This window comes from Oncorhynchus mykiss, chromosome 21, assembly GCF_013265735.2.
Source record: "Oncorhynchus mykiss isolate Arlee chromosome 21, USDA_OmykA_1.1, whole genome shotgun sequence".
NCBI classification, from domain to species: domain Eukaryota; kingdom Metazoa; phylum Chordata; class Actinopteri; order Salmoniformes; family Salmonidae; genus Oncorhynchus; species Oncorhynchus mykiss.
In genome coordinates this window covers 57,940,260-57,966,979 of record NC_048585.1, presented here as the reverse complement: position 1 = coordinate 57,966,979, position 26,720 = coordinate 57,940,260, and the positions used below count along the sequence as shown (strand labels likewise).

Sequence of the window (26,720 nt, the reverse complement as noted above, 5' to 3'; positions counted from 1 at the left end):
CCTGGTATGGCAACTGCTCGGAATCTGACTGTAAGGCTCTACAGAGGGTAGTGCGTACGGCCCAGTACATCACTAGGGCCAAACTTCTTGCCATCCAGGACCTAAATACTAGGCGGTGTCAGAGGAAGGCCCAAAAAAATTTCAAAGACTCCAGTCACCCAAGTCATAGACTGTTCTTTCTGCTACCGCAAGGCAATCGGTACCGGAGCACCAACTCTAGGACCAAAATGCTCCTCAACACCTTCTACCCCCAAGCCAAAAGACTGCTGAGCAATTAGTCAAATGGCTACCAGGACTATTTACATTGACATGCCCCCCCCCCCCCCCCCCCCCCCCCCCTTTACTTTGACCCCCCCCCCCCTTTGTTTTTAAACTGCTGCTACTCACTGTTTATCATCTATACATAGTCACTTCACCCCTACCTACATGTACAAATAACTTGACTAGCCTGTACCCCTGCACATTGACACGGTACCAGTACCCCCTGTATATAACCTCCACATTGACACGGTACCAGTACCCTCTGTCTATAACCTCCACATTGACACGGTACCAGTACCCCCTGTATATAACCTCCACATTGACACGGTACCAGTACCCTCTGTATATAACCTGCACATTGACACGGTACCAGTACCCCCTGTATATAACCTCCACATTGACACGGTACCAGTACCCTCTGTCTATAACCTCCACATTGACACGGTACCAGTACCCCCTGTAAATAACCTCCACATTGACACGGTACCAGTACCCTCTGTATATAACCTCCACATTGACACGGTACCAGTACCCCCTGTATATAACCTCCACATTGACACGGTACCAGTACCCTCTGTCTATAACCTCCACATTGACACGGTACCAGTACCCCCTGTATATAACCTCCACATTGACACGGTACCAGTACCCTCTGTCTATAACCTCCACATTGACACGGTACCAGTACCCCCTGTATATAACCTCCACATTGACACGGTACCAGTACCCTCTGTATATAACCTCCACATTGACACGGTACCAGTACCCCCTGTATATAACCTCCACATTGACACGGTACCAGTACCCTCTGTCTATAACCTCCACATTGACACGGTACCAGTACCCCCTGTATATAACCTCCACATTGACACGGTACCAGTACCCTCTGTATATAACCTCCACATTGACACGGTACCAGTACCCTCTGTATATAACCTCCACATTGACACGGTACCAGTACCCTCTGTATATAACCTCCACATTGACACGGTACCAGTACCCTCTGTATATAACCTCCACATTGACACGGTACCAGTACCCTCTGTATATAGCCTCCACATTGACACGGTACCAGTACCCCCTGTATATAGCCTCCACATTGACACGGTACCAGTACCCTCTGTATATAACCTCCACATTGACACGGTACCAGTACCCTCTGTATATAACCTCCACATTGACACGGTACCAGTACCCTCTGTATATAACCTCCACATTGACACGGTACCAGTACCCTCTGTATATAACCTCCACATTGACACGGTACCAGTACCCTCTGTATATAACCTCCACATTGACACGGTACCAGTACCCCCTGTATATAGCCTCCACATTGACACGGTACCAGTACCCCCTGTATATAGCCTCCACATTGACACGGTACCAGTACCCTCTGTATATAGCCTTGTTATTGTTATTGTATTACTCTTTAGTTTAATTTTACTATAGTTTAATTAGTAAATATGTTCTTAACTCTTTCATGAACTGCATTGTTGGTTAATTAAGAGCTTGTACGTAAGCATTTCACGGTAAGGTTTACACCTGTTGTATTCGGAGCATATGACAAATACAATTTGATTTGACATCTACTGTAATTGACATGTGTCTGGAGTTTTTTTTTTTTTTTTTTTACGTTGAGTGTGTCAAAAAGTCCTGCAGGTCACAGCCTACTATTTTTTTTTTGTAAGTTTGGTAGGATAATTAGTTGTCTGTGATATTTACTGTGGGTAGTTGGCTGTGATTATGGTCTGGGGTAGGGCCAGGTAGGAGATGAGGAGAGTGACAGAACCTGTGACGGTGACCTCAGGTTACCTAGCTCCGCAAAAGGCCTGCGGTTATTTAGCATGTGTAGATCATGTTGGTGAGACAATCAACACACATGCCATGTTGAGAGCATCAATTCTGCTTTTATCGCTGATCGCCGATTTTGCACAGCAACTGATCAGACTGACCTAGAAAACCCATAATGAGTAGTTGTATTTATAGATCAATCTGTTTGCTTAGTCGGTGATAAGTAACAGAGCAGAACTGATGTTCTGGAACAGAGGCTAGCTTCACCTTGTACTGAATGTGATCAAACAGTTCTGACATACCCACGTACGGTAACAGGCAAGAGCTTGTGCATTATTAATCAATTCAATATAATTAACTGTAGAGGTTTAGGTGTAAATGGCTCCGCACCGCATTATAACGGCATCATAATGCATTATATTTGTGGGTTTTAGGTCAAATGTGTTACTAGAATATTAATTAAAGTGGCAATTGGTACATGTACAGAGGTTGTTTTCCTGTGTGAATACACATATATTCATGTATAACACGTGTATTCTGTGTGAATACACATGTATAACACATGTATTCTGTGTGAATACACATGTATAACACATGTATTCTGTGTGAATACACATGTATAACACATGTATTCTGTGTGAATACACATGTATAACACATGTATTCTGTGTGAATACACATGTATTCTGTGTGAATACACATGTATAACACATGTACTCTGTGTGAATACACATGTATTCTGTGTGAATACACATGTATAACACATGTACTCTGTGTGAATACACATGTATTCTGTGTGAATACACATGTATAACACGTGTATTCTGTGTGAATACACATGTATAACACATGTATTCTGTGTGAATACACATGTATTCTGTGTGAATACACATGTATAACACATGTATTCTGTGTGAATACACATGTATTCTGTGTGAATACACATGTATAACACGTGTATTCTGTGTGAATACACATGTATAACACATGTATTCTGTGTGAATACACATGTATAACACATGTATTCTGTGTGAATACACATGTACTCTGTGTGAATACACATGTATAACACATGTATTCATGTATAACACATGTATTCTGTGTGAATACACATGTATTCATGTATAACACATGTATTCTGTGTGAATACACATGTATAACACATGTATTCTGTGTGAATACACATGTATTCATGTATAACACATGTATTCTGTGTGAATACACATGTATAACACATGTATTCTGTGTGAATACACATGCATTCATGTATAACAGAGCCGTAGCGTCGTGATGATGATGAGTGGCCTTTGACCTAGAAAGTCAACTGTGGCCCCTTAACCCGAAGCAAGATCTTCTGGTCAAGTGTCGCCCGTTGACTTTGGAACAAGAAGTGCAAGCAACCCAGGTTGACACATACTTGACCAAGTCACACACAGGTAATCCTGGTATACGTTCACGCCAGTTTGTATACTATCATACTGCCAACAAACAACGTGATGAGGTAACTGCGTGTGTGTTATCATTAATAGAAAAGGGATGGTAACAACAACTTGTGTATTCTTCACTTCACCGACAACATGGTCCAAAAGACCGCGGGACTATGAGGCTATGATCAGTGCTTGAAGTGGATGGGAAAACAGGTGGTGGGAAACGCCGTAATTATAAGCCATTCTTCTATAAGAGGTACCGTACCGTAAAAATGTTTTATTTCAGGTGCTCGTAGTTACTACTCAGTACCAGCGTGTTCTGGCCCAAGCCAAGCACTGGCTATGAGCACATTGGCCGGATCAACATACAGTTGAAGTCAGAAGTTTACATCCACTTATTTATTTTAACATTTATTTCACCTTTATTTAACCAGGTAGGTAAGTTGAGAACACCTTTATTTAACCAGGTAGGCAAGTTGAGAACAAGTTCTCATTTACAATTGCGACCTGGCCAAGATAAAGCAAAGCAGTTCCACACATACAACGACACAGAGTTACACTTGGATTAAAACAAACATACAGTCAATAATACAGTAGAAACAAGTCTATATACGATGTGAGCAAATGAGGTGAGATAAGGGAGGTAAAGGCAAAAAAAGGCCATGGTGGCAAAGTAAATACAATATAGCAAGTAAACACTGGAATGGTAGATTTGCAGTGGAAGAATGTGCAAAGTAGAAATAAAAATAATGGGGTGCAAAGGAGCAAAATAAATAAATAAAATAAATACAGTAGGGAAAGAGGTAGTTGTTTGGGCTAAATTATAGGTGGGCTATGTACAGGTGCAGTAATCTGTGAGCTGCTCTGTGAGCTGCACTTAGGTTGGAGTCATTAAAACTTGTTTTTCAACCACTCCACAAATGTATTGTTAAACAAATTATAGTTTTGGCAAGTCAGTTAGGACATCTACTTTGTGCATGACACAAGTAATTTTTACAACAATGTCAGGAATTGTGAAAAACTGAGTTTAAATGTATTTGGCTGAAGGTGTATGTAAACCTCCGACTTCAACTCTACGTTCATAATACTTCACATGGACAGGATGGTAAAACACGTTATCAAAATGGTTTAGTAATTGTTCATGACAAAATGAAATGAATGTTCATTTCCTCACTATCAAGTCTCCATGACAACAGGCGCGACAACAGTAAGACCCCTATGCCAAAGCCCACAACAGTGTCTCAGGATGTCTTCCCTACACTTGTCATTTTAAAAAGTAGACTCAGCGATATGACGTAGATGAAGAACGTAAACAGCATAGTGGGTCAATTTCCGCAAACAACTAAGAGCGTTGACGTGTGAGGCTCAACTTCTCCTCTTTTTTTTTTGTGCCCTGGCTACCAGGCTGTGAACAGCGTGAAGCTAACCCGTGCACATGTACAGACACTGTGTGAAAGCAAAGTGTTGCATCTCACACATTCCAATATCTCCGGTGCTGCTCGTGTTAAAGTCATGTCGCGGAGTCTACCTTTAAAAAAAAATTATACACCTTGATTAGGTCACTTTTCATTCTAATAATTGAACTCTAAGCAGTGCTTGACTTGGGAAGGAGCTCACCGGAACCGACTACCTGCATAGGCCGTCATTGAAAATAAGAATTTGTTCTTAACTGACTTGCCTAGTTAAATAAAGGTTAAATAAATACAAAAAAAATATCTGTACCGGTATTCAGCTCCTGTACCTCTTATTGAACACAATGAGAGACAATAAGGTCAGGGTTCAACGCAGGCAAACATTGTGGAACTTTGTAGATAGAACTATTAAGAATACAACTGACGTCATTCTGCATGTCACAGGTGCATGTTTGTTCTACTAAATATATTTATATCTGAATGTTCTGCAACATTGTGCCCTAATTGAGATGCTGTGCCCCAACAACCTCAGGTGACCCAATTCCCCTTACCTCATTTATTTTAATACCCACATAAAAAGGTGAAATGGTTGGAAAGCTTTCTGCTGTATATTGCCTAAACCTATCAAACCCTCTCAGATCAGTGACCATGAAGGAAATTATATAAGGAAAGGAAACAAGGAAAGGAGGATAGTAAGGACTTGGCGTCAATCTAGCCACAAGAGGGCAGAAACCCATCAGATTTGTCACATATGTAAACTGAACAAAAATATGAATGCAACATGTAAAGTGTTGGTCCCATGTTTCACTAGCTGAAAAAAAAGATCCCAGAAATGTTCCATATGCACAAAACGGTATTTCTCTCAAATGTTGTGCACAGATCTGTTTCCATCCCTGTTAGTGAGCATTTCTCCCCTGCCAAGATAATCCATCCACCTGACAGGTGTGGCATATAAAGAATCTGATTAAACAGCATGATCATTACACAGGTGCACCTTGTGCTGGGGACAATAAAAGGCCACTCTAAAATGTGCAGTTTTATCACGCAACACAATGCCACAAGATGTGCCAAGTTTTGAGGGAGTGTTCAATTGCCATTCTGACTAAAGGAAAGTCCACCAGAACTGTTGCCAGATAATTTAATGTTAATTTCTCTACCATTTGCAGCCTCCAACATGGTTTTAGAGAATTTGGCAGTACGTCCAACTGGCCTCACAACCGCAGACCACGTGTATGGCGTTGTGTGGGCAAGCGGTTTGCTGATGTCAACATTGTGAACAGAGTGCCCCATAGTGGCGGTGGGGTTAGGGTATGGGCAGGCATAAGCTACGCACAACACAATTGCATTTTAATCGATGGCAATTTGAATGCTGAGGTCCATTTAAAAAAAAAAAGGTATCTATGACCAACAGATGCCTATTTGTATTCCCAGTCATGTGAAATCCATAGATTAGGGCCTACATGAATTTATTTCAATTGACTGATTCCCTCATATGAACTGTAACTTAGCAAAATCAATTATTTTGTCGCATTTCTATTTTTGTTCAGCATACAGCACCATAACTTGCAGGAGTCTGTGCATGTGCAGACTGATCGACAACGCCGGTCTGCTTGTTAGAAAAGGATATGGCTCCACCTAGTGGTAATTTGATGTATTGATCTTTATTTTTGTATTTATTTTTTAATAAGGCGCACGCATGGGGATGTCCACTTCACCCAGAGATATGACCATGCTGTAGATACACCTAGCGGACTGAAACGTCACTGCTATCTAGTCTTAATTAAAATGGCAAACAAATTCATTACCAGCAGTTATTTCAAAGTATTTGACCCTGCTGGTCATCTATGAACATCTTGACCATGTTTTGTTATAATCTCCACCCGGCACAGCCAGAAGAGGACTGGCCACCCCTCATAGCTTGGTTCCTCTCTAGGTTTCTTCCTAGGTTTTGGCCTTTCTAGGGAGTTTTTCCTAGCCACAGTGCTTCTACACCTGCATTGCTTGCTGTTTGGGGTTTTAGGCTGGGTTTCTGTACAGCACTTTGAGAAGGGCTTTAGGAATACATTTGATTACATTAGCTACCTAAATATTAAATAAACTCAACAGGAGTAATAGAGAATTTTAAATTGAAAACATGCAGGATACCCCTTTCCGGTTTTTTTTTATACAGAGTTATGCTTGTTCGAGTAGCACTCCTCACAGACGTTTGGTGTTTTTTTTGTTGGTGAGATGAAACTGCCAAAACCCTTGAAAGGTATTATTGTAACACAAGATTAGTTGAAGCATTAAATGTTAAGTCTGTAATCGTAACACTGCGTTGGTATGTTCACAGATTAAATGTCACGTTTACGTTCATGGTTCACGCATGGCTTTTTTTTACGATTTTATGGATTTTCTTAAGATCCTAACAATTTACGCATGGCTTTTTTTTACGATCCTAACAATTTACTTATGGATTTTCTTACGGTCCCGACATTCGACTTTTTGGCAGGTATCTGGCTCCATAGCCAAACGCTGAAACTACGGATACAACTTTCTCTGCTCACATATAATTATCATAGTTCATATATACACGCCACTAAAAATCCACCCATTTGCATGTTTCTGTTAGCTCGATACATCCTGACAAATTACACCATATTACTGGCCTGCTAATGTGCCTGGACCTTGTAGGCTAAACTGCCGAGGAAAAACCCCATTACGCATCCAAATGGTTACCCAATCAGACTGGCGACGGAGCAGTTATTTCGAAGTGAACCACGCCTTTGAGTCGTTTTTCAAACGACATAGGCTATTCACTGCAGTTTGACTTGAAAACAAGAACATGCTTCATTACATTGTGTTGTTGTTTGCCTAAGTACGATACATTTATTGTCCCTAAAAAAAAAAAACTGAAACAATAAGCTTTTTTTTCTTTCAAGTTAAGGTATTTTAAGGCGTCAGCATGCTTGGAAGTAGAAACAGTTGGGTAAAATATATGAATTTATTTCATGACCAAAGTTTTGGACTTCAGCGAGGGTTTTTATGGAGGAAGGCGGAAGTTCGGAGCTGAAGTCTACGCCCCTTCGTCGGTGATTGGTAGGGATTCTTTCATTAAGTTTTTGTTGTCGTTCAATGAGAGGCGATTCGTTTTCATATGCACTTTTTTTTCTCCATTGAAAAATACAGCACCAAACATTTTAGTTAGATGTAAAATTATGCGAGTAAGATCTCTTCGGCACAAACGTAGAAATTAATGACATATTTTTGTAGTTCTCTTAGTCAGAAATTATCTACTTTAAGGAAGCATATCCTGGTTATGTCGTCTCAAAAGGGGCAAACAGTACTATTGTCGCCATTTTTTTAATCGTTTTTCAAGTTTAGGAATATGGTCCACCACAGTGGATGTGTCCTTTTTTAAATAAATAAAATATTTAACTAGGCAAGTGAGTTAAGAACAAATTATTATTTACAATGATGCATACACCAGACGACACTGGGACAATTGTGCACCAACCTATGTGACTCCCAATCACAGCCAGTAGTGACACCTCAAGCACTAAGATGCAGTGCCTTAGACCACTGTGCCACCCCATAAATGCCCATAAAAACACGGAAATGGTTCCAATGGTTTTTCAGCCATTCATTTTTCACATTGTTAAAGCTCCTGCACCATGGAGTGAAACCACTGCTACACCTGGCTATCAGCGGGGCCTTGTCTGGCATCGAAACAGTTCATTCAGCCTCATTTACTGCCCTTACAAAAAACATAGCTGATATGGCTGACTTGCAGGCTAGTGATTGCTTTGCAACGGTTCCAGTTAGCCACTGTTTCCTTCCCAACCATCAATCAAATTTATTTTATATAGCCCTTCGTACATCAGCTGATATCTCAAAGTGCTGTACAGAAACCCAGCCTAAAACCCCAAACAGCAAGCAATGCAGGTGAAGAAGCACGGTGGCTAGGAAAAACTCCCTAGAAAGGCCAAAACCTAGGAAGAAACCTAGAGAGGAACCAGGCTATGTGGGGTGGCCAGTCCTCTTCTGGCTGTGCCGGGTGGAGATTATAACAAAACATGGTCAAGATGTTCAAATGTTCATAAATGACCAGCATGGTCGAATAATAATAAGGCAGAATAGTTGAAACTGGAGCAGCAGCACAGTCAGGTGGACTGGGGACAGCAAGGAGTCATCATGTCAGGTATTCCTGGGGCATGGTCCTAGGGCTCAGGTCCTCCGAGAGAGAGAAAGAAAGAGAGAATTAGAGAGAGCATATGTGGGATGGCCAGTCCTCTTCTGGCTGTGCCGGGTGGAGATTATAACAGAACATGGCCAAGATGTTCAAATGTTCATAAATGATCAGCATGGTCGAATAATAATAAGGCAGAACAGTTGAAACTGGAGCAGCAGCACAGCCAGGTGGACTGGGGACAGCAAGGAGTCATCATGTCAGGTAGTCCTGGGGCATGGTCCTAGGGCTCAGGTCCTCCGAGAGAGAGAAAGAGAGAAGGAGAGAATTAGAGAACGCACACTTAGATTCACACAGGACACCGAATAGGACAGGAGAAGTACTCCAGATATAACAAACTGACCCTAGCCCCCCGACACATAAACTACTGCAGCATAAATACTGGAGGCTGAGACAGGAGGGGTCAGGAGACACTGTGGCCCACTCCGAGGACACCCCCGGACAGGGCCAAACAGGAAGGATATAACCCCACCCACTTTGCCAAAGCACAGCCCCCACACCACTAGAGGGATATCTTCAACCACCAACTTACCATCCTGAGACAAGGCTGAGTATAGCCCACAAAGACCTCCGCCACGGCACAACTTAAGGGGGGGGGGGGGGGGCGCCAACCCAGACAGGATGACCACATCAGTGACTCAACCCACTCAGGTGACGCACCTCCTCCAGGGACGGCATGAGAGAGCCCCAGTAAAGCCAGTGACTCAGCCCCTGTAATAGGGTTAGAGGCAGAGAATCCCAGTGGAAAGAGGGGAACCGGCCAGGCAGAGACAGCAAGGGTGGTTCGTTGCTCCAGAGCCTTTCCGTTCACCCTCCCACTCCTGGGCCAGACTACACTCAATCATATGACCCACTGAAGAGATGAGTCTTCAGTAAAGACTTAAAGGTTGAGACCGAGTTTGCGTCTCTGACATGGGTAGGCAGACCGTTCCATAAAAATGGAGCTCTATAGGAGAAAGCCCTGCCTCCAGCTGTTTGCTTAAAAATTCTAGGGACAATTAGGAGGCCTGCGTCTTGTGACCGTAGCGTACGTGTAGGTATGTACGGCAGGACCAAATCAGAGAGATAGATAGGAGCAAGCCCATGTAATGCTTTGTAGGTTAGCAGTAAAACCTTGAAATCAGCCCTTGCTTTGACAGGAAGCCAGTGTAGAGAGGCTAGCACTGGAGTAATATGATCAAATTTTTTGGTTCTAGTCAGGATTCTAGCAGCCGTATTTAGCACTAACTGAAGTTTATTTAGTGCTTTATCCGGGTAGCCGGAAAGTAGAGCATTGCAGTAGTCTAACCTGGAAGTGACAAAAGCATGGATTCATTTTTCTGCATCATTTTTGGACAGAAAGTTCCTGATTTTTGCAATGTTACGTAGATGGAAAAAAGCTGTCCTTGAAATGGTCTCGATATGTTCTTCAAAAGAGAGATCAGGGTCCAGAGTAACGCCGAGGTCCTTCACAGTTTTATTTGAGACGACTGTACAACCATTAAGATTAATTGTCAGATTCAACAGAAGATCTCTTTGTTTCTTGGGACCTAGAACAAGCATCTCTGTTTTGTCCGAGTTTAAAAGTAGAAAGTTTGCAGCCATCCACTTCCTTATGTCTGAAACACATTCTTCTAGCAAGGGCAATTTTGGGGCTTCACCATGTTTAATTGAAATGTACAGCTGTGTGTCATCCGCATAGCAGTGAAAGTTAACATTATGTTTTCGAATAACATCCCCAAGAGGTAAAATATATAGTGAAAACAATAATGGTCCTAAAACGGAACCTTGAGGAACACCGAAATTTACAGTTGATTTGTCAGAGGACAGACCATTCACAGAGACAAACTGATATCTTTCCGACAGATAAGATCTAAACCAGGCCAGAACTTGTCCGTGTAGACCAATTTGGGTTTCCAATCTCTCCAAAAGAATGTGGTGATCGATGGTATCAAAAGCAGCACTAAGGTCTAGGAGCACGAGGACAGATGCAGAGCCTCGGTCCGATGCCATTAAAATGTCATTTACCACCTTCACAAGTGCCGTCTCAGTGCTATGATGGGGTCTAAAACCAGACTGAAGCATTTCGTATACATTGTTTGTCTTCAGGAAGGCAGTGAGTTGTTGCGCAACAGCCTTTTCTAAAATTTTTGAGAGGAATGGAAGATTCGATATAGGCTGATAGTTTTTTATATTTTCTGGGTCAAGGTTTGGCTTTTTCAAGAGAGGCTTTATTACTGCCACTAGCAAAAGCTCAGGTTGCCCAGCCCGGGGGTGATACAATCTTCGGCAAAATCATTCGCAAGGAGATTCCTGCAAAAATATTATTTGAAGATGACTCATTGTTCAACTCATTGTTGAATTTGCGATCTGAAACTTGTTGTGTAATAATTTCTCTTCATATGACAAGAAATTAAAAGGATTTGGCAGTAGATTGTCAACTTGATTCAAGATGACTGCTTGTCTAGCTTGCTAGCTAAGATTTTGAAAGTATGACGTTGCCATGATCAGTCCAATCAAATCTACCGTATAGATAACGTGATTACATAATGTTATCTGTGGCCAATGACCTTGAGCCTTCTTGGATGGGCACTTCTAATGTAACTCTATGGCAGCACCCAATGGGCTTGAATTTTCGAGCTCTCCTTGAAGATTTTGCGGTGAAGTAGTGACCCCTGAATGACAGAAAACTGAGCCAATCACGACACAGCTAGAGAACATTGCCAACCCCTAAACTCCGCTGGCTGCCCCACCACCACCACAGAAAGCACTAAATTAGGCCGAAACACCTGCATTTTGGAGCTGCCTTACTCAAGAAAGCAAAAAAGAGACCATGTTTGTATGCAGCTTAATTAAAGCAATATTTTATTTTTTTGTACATTGTTTGCCAAAATAACATGCAAAACAGGCAACAACAAAAACAGGTGGGGCTCAAAACAGGTGGGTCTCAAAACAGGTGGGGCTCAAAACAGGTGGGGCTCAAAACAGGTGGGTCTCAAAACAGGTGGGTCTCAAAACAGGTGGGGCTCAAAACAGGTGGGGCTCTGCACTTGCCCTGAAAGATGGGTTGCCCCTGAAGGGGAGTACATTAAGAGGTATAAAAACAATGCACATGATTAAGATAATATAAAACCTTTTAAAGTTTTCACTGTGGGAAATATATGGTAGCCTAACAAGCGAATAAACCACAGTCTATTACATTGATCAATTATATTTGGATGTAGGCCTACCACTATATTATCCAAAAGAATGCATATAAACTGTATTTGATTTTTTTTTGTTTTTAATGAAGCTGGAATTGATACCCATTTTATTTCTGATTACAGATCAGTTTTTCGCACAGACGTAGCGCTCGTTAAGAAAGTATGGTACAGCTTTAAGAAAAGGGTGTTCCTCCCGAACTCGGATACGAATGAGGAAATACAAACTCGATTCAGGGCAAAAAGTCAAAATGAACGCGCCTCCCTCGGTTTTCACTAATTACCACAGCCAAAGTAAAAAATGAAAATATCGTAAAAATGAATGAAAACAACAAATGGCTTTTTGATCTTAATTGAAGGTTATGTTTAAAATCACATTGTAAGAGAATTGAAGAAATAGGCGGGGTTTGTGACTGTAGTGACCACCATATCCCTCCCTCCACAGACACAGTCCTCCTTGGTCGTAGGTGCCAGCGTCCAAACTAGACTGCCACAAGCCGAAAACATCGCCACACAGCCGGGCAGTAGTCGTTTTGAGCATGGCTAATTCAACTGGGATCAGTGTTGTTCCACGTAAGTTATCAACTTATTTACCTCGTGTTTTGGACCAATTCTCGCATCCGCCTCCTTAAATGAAATCAATGCAGACTCAGTTGAACTTGTGATTTTGACATCTTAATTTCTCTACAAGTTGCACCATGAGATACAGATCAATGTCATGTGTATGTACCGTGGCTACTTATAATTAATTCATAGTCGAGGTTTCTGTAAGGTGCGGCTGGGGGGACACCACGACTTTTCAAAATCCTAACATCGCTGAGCCTTTCAAATTAAACGACCGTCTCTCCGGTAGTATTTGTGTGTGTGTGTGTGGCGCGCACACTAAACGATGTTACACTACTAGAGTATTCACTGACGATTCTCGATACCATGTTGTCTGGCGAAAACAATGATTTGATTAGATTTTAACGTAGTTACGAGCTGTGGCTCAATTGCAAGCCTGACAAAGTCAGACATTCACGCATACCATACAGTTCAAAATCTAGCAAACATTTTGAATTGAATAACGTTGTTTGTGAATTTCAGAGCTGTTTTGACACTTTTTTTGTTGCTTTGGTTAAAAGCAAGTCCAAAACTTCTACTAGAAGGCATCGCTCCAGGATGGAGCGTCAACACATTCTGGCTGAACAGCGTCATGTCACTGGCGACTTCTCCTATTGGCTATTGCAGATCACCGTTCTCAAAACTTTTCGTGGCACATTTTACGCTACAATGAGCATTATAGATTGTTTTTATGATTATTAAAATCAAACATGTTTGAAAATATCGGGACGTCTAGGACTGCTCAAAGACGAGCCCTCCGATTGCGTCTTTTACCCGCTCACGTTGAACGAGCGTTGGTATACACTACACAAACTCGTGTAGTGTATACCCGGTTTAGTTGCAACAGAGTAGCCTTACATAAACCTGCTATTGGATAGCCAACAGCAACTTGGCCTCAGGTTAACATAGTAAAGGAACATCCGGGGCATACAAATAACTGATATACACTACATGATCAAATGTTCAACAAGCAGGTGTCCACATACATCTCATTCCAAAATCATGGGAATTAGTATGTAGTTGGTCCCCCCCTTTGAAGCTATAACAGCCTCCACTTTTCTGGGAAGGGTTTCCCCTAGATGTTGGAACATTGCTATGGGGACTTGCTTCCATTCAGCCACATGCGCATTATTGAGGTCGGGCACTGATGTTGGGCGATTAGGTCTGGTTCACAGTCGGCATTCCAATTCATCCCAAAGGTGCTTGATGGGGTTGAGGTCAGGACTCTGTGCAGGCCAGTCAAGTTCTTCCACACCGATCTCAGCAAACCATTTCTGTATGGACATCGCTTTGTGCATGGGGGCATTGTCATGCTGAAACAGGCAAGGTCCTTCCTCAAAACTGTTGCCCAAAAGTTGGAAGCACAGAATCTAGAATGTCATTGTATGCTGTAGTGTTAAGATTTCCATTCACTGGAACTAAGGGGCCGAGCCCGAACCATGAAAAACAGCCCCAGACTGTTATACCTCCTCCACCAAACTTTACAGTTGGCACTATGAATTGGGGGCAGATAGCCTTCTCCTGGCATCTGCCAAATCCAGATTTGTCCGTCAGACTGCCAGATGGTGAAGTGTGATTCATCACTCCAGACAAAGCGTTCCCACTGCTCCAATGGCAGTGAGCTTTACACCACTCAAGCTGACTCTTTGCATTGCGCATGGTGATCTTAGGCTGGTGTACAGCTGCTCGGGCCGTAGAAACCCATTTCCTTAAGCACCCGACAAACATTATTTGTGCTGACGCTGCTTCCAGAGGCAGTTTAGAACTCTGTGGTGAGTGTTGCAACTGAGGACAGACAATTTTTATGCGTTTCGGGACACTCGTCGGTCCGGTGAGCTTGTGTGGTCTACCACTTCACGGCTGAGCCGTTGTTGCTCCTAGACATTTCCACTTCTCAATAACAGCACTTACAGTTGACCGAGGCCGCTCTAGCAGGGAAGAAATATGACAAAGGTGGAAAGGTGACTTCTTGTTGGAAAGGTGGCCACATTGAAAGTCACTGACTGAGCTCTTCAGTAAGGCCATTCTACTGCAAATGTTTGTCTATGGAGATTGCATGGCGGTGTGCTTGATTTTTACACACCTGTCAGCAATGGGTGTGGCTGAAATAGCCAAATCTACTTATTTTTTATTTTCCTTTATTTAACTAGGCAAGTCAGTTAAGAACAAATTCTTATTTTCAATGACGGCCTAGGAACTGCCTGTTCAGGGGCAGAAACGACAGATTTGTACCTTGTCAGCTCGGGGGTTTGAACTTACAACCTTCCGGTTACTAGTCCAACGCCCTAACCACTAGGCTACCCTGCCGCCCCATTTGAAGGGGTGTCCACATACTTTTGTGTGTGTATATAGTTTTATTTTACGTTTGTTTTAATGAATTATGTCCATGTTACAAATTGCAGTTTGTACAATATGTTAGGGGAAGGGTTAGCTAACATGTTAAGTAGTTTAAAATGTAGTAGGTAGGTGTTAATGACCTAAAATGGTGAAGTTGTCCATGATGAGATTGTGTGTTTTGAATCTTTTGGTTTGTTTATAGATCTACCCTGACCAACCAAGTAACCTTTAGTCTTATGGTACGGTAACATATCATATTAATTTAATCTCCCTGGGTTTTCGTCTACAATGTTACGTCTAGTCTGAGACCAGCCTGCCTACAGTGATACAAAGTTTCATCACCAAAGTGGATACTTTGCCAAGGGCTATGCTTTTGAATTTCCTGTGAGGCACGTTGCATAGGCTGTCCAGCCTAAGCCCTGTGTTTCTGTTGTCACCTTGTGCAAAATGTAAAACTGCAGCTATAATAGGCCAATCCTGACCTATTGAACTCTTTTTAATCTAAATGTGTACTGTTGTAATTGTAAGGCGGTATGGACAGTAAAGAGTAGTGTAGTGTAGGTCTAAACATGTGGCGTCCTGTATGAAGATGAGGCATCCACAGGCAGAATGACTTCTGCTGTCTGGTTAAAGAATTTAAATGTAATGCCCAAACCAGTATAAACGCTCCCATAATTTACAATGTGAAACGACAAGCGTTAATTCCATTTGAGTGAAGGAAGACCAGAGTTATTATTGCCATTGACATGCCAAGAACAAGTCCTCAAAAACACATGACTTTAAGTTCCTGCTTTGGCTCTAAGCTTTTAGATCATCGTGTAAAATAACATAGGATATGACATTTGAGGATATGGGGGTTCTGCTTCGTCCTCCTTCGTGACTAACACAGCTTTGTGACCGTGCAGCTGTTGCCTGTCGCTCACAAGAGGCCCAAAACGTAATCCTCAGCCTTCATTTGATTAAACACAAACGTTCAACACGTGGTTTAAGCACGGGAGTGTAGACCTGCACGTGGTTGTAAGATGTGTGTCCCCGGTCTGTCCATTCCTCTGCCCGGTGCTCTGTGTATGCCGGAGCTAGGAGGGAATCAAAGACAGCAGCCGAGTCTTGTTCCTAATGGGCAGGACACTCGTAACTCCGTTTTGTTGATCAGTGGCTGTTCCAGGGAATAGAGTTTTGACATGCATAAAATTCAGGGAATTCTCTGGACAATTAGGCATAAATTTCACCTAAAAGTAGGTACTTTTTCTTACGTTCTTTTGTGACATCAGACTAGCCTGATTATGCTCCAATGGTTTTTATATGATTCTGCTTCAGTGATTTATAGCTGTGTTAATACATTCTGTAACTAGTTATCTTTGTCTAAAATGTAATACAAGTAGTTGGACAGCCTCATGGGGGGGAAAAAAAGACAACCACATCCTCTCATCTGTCCTCAGTGGAACCATTCCGCTTGACACATAGCAGGAAGCTCCCTTTTTTTTTGCCTTCTAGATCCCGTTGAACAGTAAACTTACCCAGAGACCTGTGTTGACATAAACCTCTGGACCTACCAATGAAAATAGTTCCGTACACCTACAACATGTCTGGGAAGTTTCTGCTTCAGTGAATGTCAACCACTGGACAATAATGACTGGCATGTTCCGTGGTCCTTTTAGACATGAACCTTCTTTAGGAAGGGGATCACTGTGCCATTATGAGTTCCCCCGTCTCCTCGCTTTAATTAACCAATCGACTTTTGATATAGTCTGGTATTGTTCAAATTGAGGAGGACACTATGGGTTTCCTCAATGGCTGAAATCTCCTACAACATAGTTTCAGACGTGTGTGTGTGTGTGTGTGTGTGTGTGTGTGTGTGGCGTAGTGCCACAGCTAAGGAATATGTAGAGACCAGGGCCTATGATATTCAACTCTCAGGGACATCCATAGAGGAAATGGTTACTCTTAACTTATTTACCAATACATACGCTCACACTCACAGGGCCCACATTGAACCATCATAAAATCCTCATCTCCCATGTCGCATCACTGCAAATTAGTCATTCATTTTTGCCGGTGTGTTTTTATTGCGCAGATTATTTGTTGTCGGCGGTGTCTGTATGGATCTGGGGATGCATACCACAGCGGCAGGAAATCTGAATAGACGATATAGGATTTAATTCCTCTGACAGTAGCATTCATCTCTGTAGATGATGTGTATGATCCACACGGAGCTAGAGAAGGGAGGGGAAAATGGGATGCTCTGGGACCTGCTGTTGTAGAAGTTCGAGAAGGATAACGTGTTAGACGGAGGTGAGGAAGCCTCTTCAGACTTGAAATGCACCCCTAAACTGTCCATTCATTGTGTGTAGTTTAATCCAATCAGGCGTTTTATGTGTAAAGTGAGGGATGAGGCAGGAGAAATGTAACCTTTCTCAAATGAATACACTGAGATATGGGTGCAAGGACTGACCGTCCATGATATAACACATTATAGTTGGAACTAGGTTGAGGCTATACAGTCTGGACTGACCGTCCATGATATAACACATTTATAGTTGGAACTAGGTTTTGAGGCTATACAGTGTTTGTCAACAAACATTGGAGTAAAATAGGCTCATATTTTGGGTTCTGATGTGGTACGACACACACATCCATATCTTGACCCCACCCCAAACATTGGATCTGTTGGCAGGTAACTGGGATGGATACGCTAAGGTTCCGTGACCCGGCTCGTAGCCCGTAACAAAGAAGGAGACGGTGCGGAGATGGTAAAATTACTTTATTTAAAATATATTTGTTAACTATATCCAGGTAACAGTGTAGTGTGAGTGCCAAAACAAATACAATGCAAAGAAGCCCCCAAAAGGCCCCAACCAAAAAAAACAACAGTATGCCTGTGTGGAGAGAGTCTCCTCTACGTATTGGGGGGGACGGGGAAGAGGTGTGTCCCATTTCACGGACGACCCTCGCAGCTCCGCCCACTCACATCCTATAAAGGAAAACGAGAACAGAGAGAGAGAACTCATCAGACTGTGTTCAGAGTAGACCACAGTCAGATGCTTCAGGGGGAGAGGGACAATGGGGGAACAAACACAAAGACATATACACACACACACACCCACCGAGAGTGGTATGTTTATACATCGTACGGTCACATGTAGACACCGTCACATAGAACACACAGTCACTAGACACGCTCTCACTCCCTCGCACACAGACGGGACGCACACCGGAGGGAAACACAATGGCCCGATTGTCTGCTTCATGTGGCACTGGATGGAATGTCTCACGTGGGAAATGTCAGGAGAAGACGGGGGAAGATACGCACTGTAACCTTTGACCCCCCCCCCTTCATACCTTTCCCTTCTGTGAGCCAGAATCAGTCAGGAATATCTAAGACAGTCTTGTCTGAAATGATTGACACCCCTTGATTTAAGGGTATGATCTTTAACCCTCTGTAACTTTCTCACTCATTATTTACGATTCATTCACGATTATCTGTAACCATGGTAACATCCACATTAACGTAGAAGTGTTTAGAAACATATATTCTTATTTACAATAAAAGTGACTCCAAAATGACACAAATTATTTACCATTAATTTCTATTGGGCACAAAAAATAATCTGAAACACAACCATGGCACACTAGGATTGTGGGACCAAACCATCACCAGTTATCTCAGCTCTGTGAACATGGAAGAACAACACGGAACCAGGCTAAAGGTTTTTTTGTGTGTGGGGGGGGGGGGGGGGGGCACCTTGTGGTTTTGGCCTCAGTCAGTCACAGAGGAAGTGGAAAGATTTTCCCCAAACTAAAGAGACCTTGTGGTGTGTGTGTGTCACTCCATTCCTGATGGCACATGGATGGCCGGCCCTTAGAGACCTGATAAACAGGCCCGCCAACTGTCCTGATAAACAGGCCCGCCAACTGTCCTGATAAACAGGCCCGCCAACTGTCCTGATAAACAGGCCCGCCAACTGTCCTGATAAACAGGCCCGCCAACTGTCCTGATAAACAGGCCCGCCAACTGTCCTGATAAACAAGCCCGCCAACTGGCCTGATAAACAGGCCTGCCAACTGGCCTGATAAACAAGCCTGCCAACTGTCCTGATAAACAGGCCCGCCAACTGTCCTGATAAACAAGCCCGCCAACTGTCCTGATAAACAGGCCTGCCAACTGGCCTGATATAAACAAGCCTGATAAACACTGCCTTCACCACAGTCCTGCTCTGTGTCTTGCAGATCTATCTCTTTCTGCTTCCATCTTTCTCTCCAATAAACTTTCCCAGAGAGCGTATGTTGAGGGAAAACAACAACGGAGCGAGAGACGAGGAGGGGAGAGCTGGAAAGTTACCGGGATAAGTCTCCCTGGAGTCAGCAGTCTCCCCGGTGATACTGACATTCTGTCTCTGTCTTTCTCTCTCCTCTCTTGGCCATTTCTAAAGGGCTGTCGGTGGACATGACAGCCCGCAGCGCTGGGGAGAGAAATATGGGACAGCACTTTTTATCCAGCGAGCGAGGAAACATGAAAGCACTGTCAACATTCATTATCACCTGAATGAGTGTTGAGTTCAGTTCCGACGAGCGCTTAAATCCTCCCTCTGCTGACTAGTAGGAATATCTGGTGCCACTCAGCATATGAGTCAAAATGTGACATGTCAGTGGTGACTAGGTCGTAAATTGAATTATGACTAATGGAGTGTCTTGTGGTTACCACACATGCATTATCCATTTTGTTCATCTCTTGACGATATGTAATGGTCTTATTTTTTTCCATCTTCCTTTCCTTCTCTCATCCCCCTTTTCGCACTCCTTCTCATCTGGTATGGTTTTATATTGTTCTTGTCCTTTTGACATCAACCTACTTTAGGAAGGGTATTCTCTGTGCCATTTTGAGTTCCCCCCCCCCCCCCCCCTCTTCCACACTTTTCAGTAACTGATCAACTTTGATATCTGATATTGTTACTGAACGGCAAAAGTGACAAATTGATGAGGATACTATGGGTTTGCTCAATGGGTTTTCCCCTAAAACACCGTTTGAGGTGTGTGTGGCGTATTCCTTAGCTGTGGCACTATGATATTCAACTCTCAGGGACATCCATAGAGGAAATGGTTACTCTTAACTTATTTACCAATACATACTCTCACACTCACAGGGCCCACATTGAACCATCATCATATCCTCACATCTTTCTCTCATCCTGCCCTTTTTCTCTCTCTCTCCTCATCACCTCTATCCATATCCCCTTTTTCTCTCTCTCTCTCTCCTTCCTCATCACCTCTATCCATATCCCATTTTTCTCTCTCTCATCACCTCTATCTATATCCCCTTTTTCTCTCTCTCTCTCCTCATCACCTCTATCCATATCCCATTTTCTCTCTCTCTCTCTCTCTCTCATCACCTCTATCCATATCCCCTTTTTCTCTCTCTCTCTCTCGCTCTCTCTCATCACCTCTATCTATATCCCCTTTTTCTCTCTCTCTCCTCATCACCTCTATCTATATCCCCTTTTTCTCTCTCTCTCCTCATCACCTCTATCTATATCCACTTTTTCTCTCTCTCTCCTCATCACCTCTATCTATATCCACTTTTTCTCTCTCTCCCTTCCATCTACTACCTATCCTCCACCGGTCTGCTTTCTAGCGGGTCAGACAGCGGGGGGAGGTAGCAGCACAGGAGACGATCATGTGAACCCAGAGTACATAGCCTTCGTCCTGGTGCCGGTCTTCTTCCTCCTGGGTCTCCTGGGGGTCTTGGTGTGTCACATCCTGAAGAGGAAGGGTTACCGCTGCACCACCGAGGCTGAGGATGAGGAGGAGGCGGCTCGGGTAGCAGAGGCGGAAAAGAAGGATCTGGAGATGTGTACAGGTGAGCGATTTTAATATTTTCTCATTTAGGGGTTCATATGCCAACCGGAATTTGAAACTTAATGGTTCACGATCCTCTGTACACTAACTCTTCACTTAAATTCACTTGTGTTAACTGACGGGACATTTCGGACAAATGTGGTTCTCTATGCTATTGTTCTGGTTGTTGCTGTAGTCAGTCATGACTTGAGTAGAAAGTTTTGCATTGAGACAGGGGGGCCTTTAAAAAGAAATAATTAAAACATCTTAAGTCTATTGGGAGAAACCTTGGTTAAGACTATTCGGTTGGGTTTAGTATTGGATGTTCCTTGTAAACACTTTTACTATTGCAACATAGAAGCTTATTGTTTAGTGTTTTTAGATTGCCTGAGTGACCGAGATACGGTACAGAGTGTTTCGTTTGTCTCGAAAGATAATCAAGATGTCGCAATAGTTTCTCAACAATTGTGAACGTTGTCATTCTGTTTAACTGGCAAGGTTTCCTGCCACTGGTTTAGTCTTCACTTCTCTGGTCAATACCATTTAGGCGGAGGGGGGGGGGGATTTAATAATTTGTGTCATAGAACTGTGAGTCAGAGCATGGACGTGAGGTCAGGGTCATCAAGCCAAATACCCCCACCTACTCTAATAGTAATGGACCATTCCCCCCTACCTACTCCAATAGTAATGGACCATTCCCCCCCACCTACTCCAATAGTAATGGACCATCCCCCCCCACCTACTCCAATAGTAATGGACCATTCCCCCCCACCTACTCCAATAGTAATGGACCACCCCCCCCCCCCACCTACTCCAATAGTAATGGGGGAATGGTCACTGGTTTAGTCTTCACTTCTCTGGTCAATACCATTTAGGCGGAGGGGGGGGATTCTATCATTCGTGTCATAGAACTGTGAGTCAGAGCATGGACGTGAGGTCAGGGTCATCAAGCCAAATACCCCCACCTACTCTAATAGTAATGGACCATTCCCCCCCACCTACTCCAATAGCAATGGACCATTCCCCCCCCCACCTACTCCAATAGCAATGGACCATTCCCCCCCCACCTACTCCAATAGTAATGGACCATTCCCCCCCCACCTACTCCAATAGTAATGGACCATTCCCCCCCCACCTACTCCAATAGTAATGGACCATTCCCCCCCCACCTACTCCAATAGTAATGGACCATTCCCCCCCACCTACTCCAATAGTAATGGACCATTCCCCCCCCAACCTACTCCAATAGTAACGGACCATTCCCCCCCAACCTACTCCAATAGTAATGGACCATTCCCCCCCCCACCTACTCCAATAGTAATGGACCATCCCCCCCCACCTACTCCAATAGTAATGGACCATTCCCCCCCCACCTACTCCAATAGTAATGGACCATTCCCCCCCCAACCTTCTCCAATAGTAACGGACCATTCCCCCCCCACCTACTCCAATAGTAATGGACCATTCCCCCCCCCCACCTACTCCAATAGTAATGGACCATCCCCCCCCACCTACTCCAATAGTAATGGACCATTCCCCCCCCACCTACTCCAATAGTAATGGACCATTCCCCCCCCACCTACTCCAATAGTAATGGACCATTCCCCCCCCACCTACTCCAATAGTAATGGACCATTCCCCCCCCACCTACTCCAATAGTAATGGACCATTCCCCCCCCACCTACTCCAATAGTAATGGACCATTCCCCCCCCACCTACTCCAATAGTAATGGACCATTCCCCCCCCACCTACTCCAATAGTAATGGACCATTCCCCCCCCACCCCCTCCAATAGTAATGGACCATTCCCCCCCCACCCCCTCCAATAGTAATGGACCATTCCCCCCCCACCCCCTCCAATAGTAATGGACCATTCCCGTGTTATTACTGTATGACTGCATGTGGGAAGGAATGGTACTTTGTGTAACCAAGTGAATGTGCAACGTTTACCTGTTTTTATTTAACGAAGTCGGTTAATTAAGAACAAGTTCTTATATTACGATGACGCCCAAACCCTCCCCTAACCTGGAACGACACTGGGTCCAATTGTGTCGCCGCCGTACGGGACTCCCGATCACGGACAGTTGTGACACAGCCCTGGATCGAACCAAGGTCTGTAGTACTGAGATGAAAGTGAGGGAACATGTATGCACCACCTCAACTTCAGACTTTTTAAGGCTCTGGAACTGTTCCTGAGTTCCAACACAACCACCACGTTGGAGGGGAAATACACCTGAGCTCCATGGAAGACTATCTAATGTTATGGGTCAGGTACACGTGTTTAGCAGGTGGAAGACCATCTAATCTAATGTTATGGGTCAGGTACACGTGTTTAGCAGGTGGAAGACCATCTAATCTAATGTTATGGGTCAGGTACACATGTTTAGCAGGTGGAAGACCATCTAATCTAATGTTATGGGTCAGGTACACGTGTTTAGCAGGTGGAAGACCATCTAATCTAATGTTATGGGTCAGGTACACATGTTTAGCAGGTGGAAGACCATCTAATCTAATGTTATGGGTCAGGTACACGTGTTTAGCAGGTGGAAGACCATCTAATCTAATGTTATGGGTCAGGTACACATGTTTCGCAGGTGGAAGACCATCTAATCTAATGTTATGGGTCAGGTACACGTGTTTAGCAGGTGGAAGACCATCTAATCTAATGTTATGGGTCAGGTACACGTGTTTAGCAGGTGGAAGACCATCTAATCTAATGTTATGGGTCAGGTACACGTGTTTAGCAGGTGGAAGACCATCTAATCTAATGTTATGGGTCAGGTACACGTGTTTAGCAGGTGTTATTGCGGGTGTAGAGAAATGCTTGTGTGTTTCTAGCTCCGACAGCGCAGTAATATCGAACAATGCACACAATCTAAAGGAATGGAATTAAGAATCTATAAATATTTGGACTAGAAATGTCAGAGCAGCATAGACTAAGATACAGTAGAATAGAATACAGCGTATACATATGAGTAATGCAAGATATGTAAACATTATTAAAGTGGCTAGTGTTCCATTTATTAAAGTGGGCAGTGATTTCCAGTCTATGTATATAGGCAGCAGCATCTAATGTGCTAGTGATGGCTATGTAACAGTCTGATGGCTTTAAGATAGAAGCTGTTTTTCAGTCTCTAGGTCCCAGCTTCGATGCACTTGTACTGACCTCGCCTTCTGGCTGGTAGCGGGAGAACAGACAGTGGCTCACATGGTTGTTGTCCTTGATGATCTTTTTAGCCTTCCTGTGACATCGGGTGTAGCAGCCTCTGCTAGTATGAAAGAATGTGTGTTCTCTTTCTCTCTCTCACACTCACCTGTTCTTTCTCTCTCTACCACTTATTAAAGCCATTGACATAGAGCTGCATGCCTGGTCTTTCCTAAAGGAAGGTTGAGACTGCAGTCTTTGTAAAGGGTGAAGGGAATTTTCTTTCCACTCTCACCTTTCACCTACAGAATAGGTAGGTTCTTTCTAACAGGACTATGGCATTCCCATTAGAGGTTGGGCCTTTTAGTGTGCCTTCTGCAGGGCATAACATTAACACCCGCTATTTGCGGGTAGATTTAGGTATTGGCGGGTAAGAATGTCCATTAGACCAGCCACGTTGGCGGGTGGTCAATTTGCATGGCATTACATTCGCGAATGAAAAGACAGTAAAGTATGAGAATATGTGCGAGTTTGGGTTAGAATCATGCAGCTGTTAAAGTATTTCTGCTGTTTTGTTCCATAGCTGCTAATTGCACAAAGAAAGACGAAGTATTTCACCCACCCTACGCAGCAACACTGCTTGGCAGGGGGATCAGTGCGCACTGAGTGACGCGCGATATACATTCGTTTTCGGAGGCGCTGCGCACAGGCATACACGTTGATCAAGTTTACTCGAACGTCTACAAAGTGAGACTTTCTCCAAGTGTTTCTTGTCAATTTACATTGCTTTGTTCACAAGCTCTGGTTTTTCAACGTTAGAGTCTGCTGCTTCCACTGATAGTGAAGAGACGCCCTAGTCGGATCCTAAATCTCTCTCACACACACGTGACAGAACTCGAGTGGCCCTGTTACCGCGGTAACCTCCCGCCCTTAAAGGGGCAGCTGAACATTTAGTCTCGTCTCTATTATGGTTAAAATACTCGATTCCAAAACAATTTTTATGAAATTGAGCAATATAACAATATTACTTCTTACTAATATTTCTTGCTTTAGAAACATTACCAAGCATGCTCATCTTTTTTTGTTGTTGATGCAATTATGGTGAAACAATATTTTGGTTGGTAAACCTTCTGCGTGGCTGGTAGATTTAAAAAATAATAAAAAATTATATCTACCTGTTACAGTGGCTGGTGGACCAAAATGTACATTTTAGCCACGGACTGTCTGAAACCTCTAGTCTCTCCAGGCCCAACCCCTCTTCTTTCCACATTGTTTAGAGACAAAAGAGTTGGAAAGAACCTTGTTTATTTTACACTCCACTTCCTGTTTCAATTCTGAGTCAACCAGGGTTAGAGAAGGAAAGGGGAGAGGTTTACTGTAGATGGGTTGGGGGGGGGGGTTACTGTAGATGGGTTGGGGGGGTGGTTACTGTAGATGGGTTGGGGGGGGGGGGGGTTACTGTAGATGGGTTGGGGGGGGGGTTTACTGTAGATGGGTTGGGGGGGGGGGGTTTACTGTAGATGGGTTGGGGGGGGGGGTTTACTGTAGATGGGTTGGGGGGGGGTTTACTGTAGATGGGTTGGGGGGGGTTACTGTAGATGGGTAGGGGGGGGTTTACTGTAGATGGGTTGGGGGGGGTTTACTGTAGATGGGTAGGGGGGGGGGGTTACTGTAGATGGGTTAGGGGGGGTTACTGCAGATGGGTTAGGGGGGGAAGGGAGGTTACTGTAGATGGGTTAGGGGGGAGCAAAGGCCATTTTTGAAGAATGTTTCACAACGTGATATATTGATATACGTTAATCATTTATTCTAAGGGCCAGGTTTTGTTCAGTTGCGCACACCGTGGCAAAACCTTTTGCAATGGGAAATCAAAATCTGTCTTCTTCCAATTGGACATGTTCAGCAACTACCTCTCTGTTTCAAAACACTTTCTTGGTTTCAACAGAACCCGACCACAGCTACAGTGGGGCAAAGAAAGTATTTAGTCAGCCACCAATTGCAAGTTCTCCCACTTAAAAAGACGAGAGGCCTGTAATTTTCATCATAGGTACACTTCAACTATGACAGACAAAATGAGAGTTTTTTTTTCAGAAAATCATATTGTAGGATTTCTAATGAATTTATTTGCAAATTATGGTGGAAAATAAGTATTTGGTCACCTACAAACAAGGAAGATTTCTGGCTCTCACAGACCTGTAAGAGGCTCCTCTGTCCTCCACTCGTTACCTGTATTAATGACACCTGTTTGAACTTGTTATCAGTATGAAAGACACCTGTCCACAACCTCAAACAGTCACACTCCAAACTCCACTATGGCCAAGACCAAAGAGCTGTCAAAGGACACCAGAAACAACATTATAGACCTGCACCAGGCTGGGAAGACTGAATCTGCAATAGGTAAGCAGCTTGGTTTGAAGAAATCTACTGTGGGAGCAATTATTAGGAAATGGAAGACATACAAGACCACTGATAATCTCCCTCGATCTGGGGCTCCACGCAAGATCT

At 43.5% G+C, this 26,720-nt stretch overlaps 1 protein-coding gene across 4 annotated transcripts in view; it reads left to right on the top strand.

Moving 5' to 3' along the window:
- The first annotated feature begins 7,683 nt into the window (after positions 1-7,683).
- rell1 (RELT like 1) overlaps positions 7,684-26,720 on the top strand; it is a 54,543-nt gene continuing 35,506 nt past the window's right edge. Inside the window, exons 1-3 of one of the 4 annotated variants that reach the window (XM_036958272.1) lie at positions 7,684-7,969; positions 12,744-12,871; positions 20,868-21,092. In XM_036958272.1, coding sequence (XP_036814167.1) covers positions 12,838-12,871; positions 20,868-21,092 — 259 coding nt within the window. In that variant the 5' untranslated portion in view covers positions 7,684-7,969; positions 12,744-12,837. Of the gene's footprint in view, positions 7,970-12,467; positions 12,872-20,867; positions 21,093-26,720 lie in introns of those variants that run through there. The other 3 variants (XM_036958271.1, XM_036958273.1, XM_036958274.1) reach the window with 3 other exon arrangements.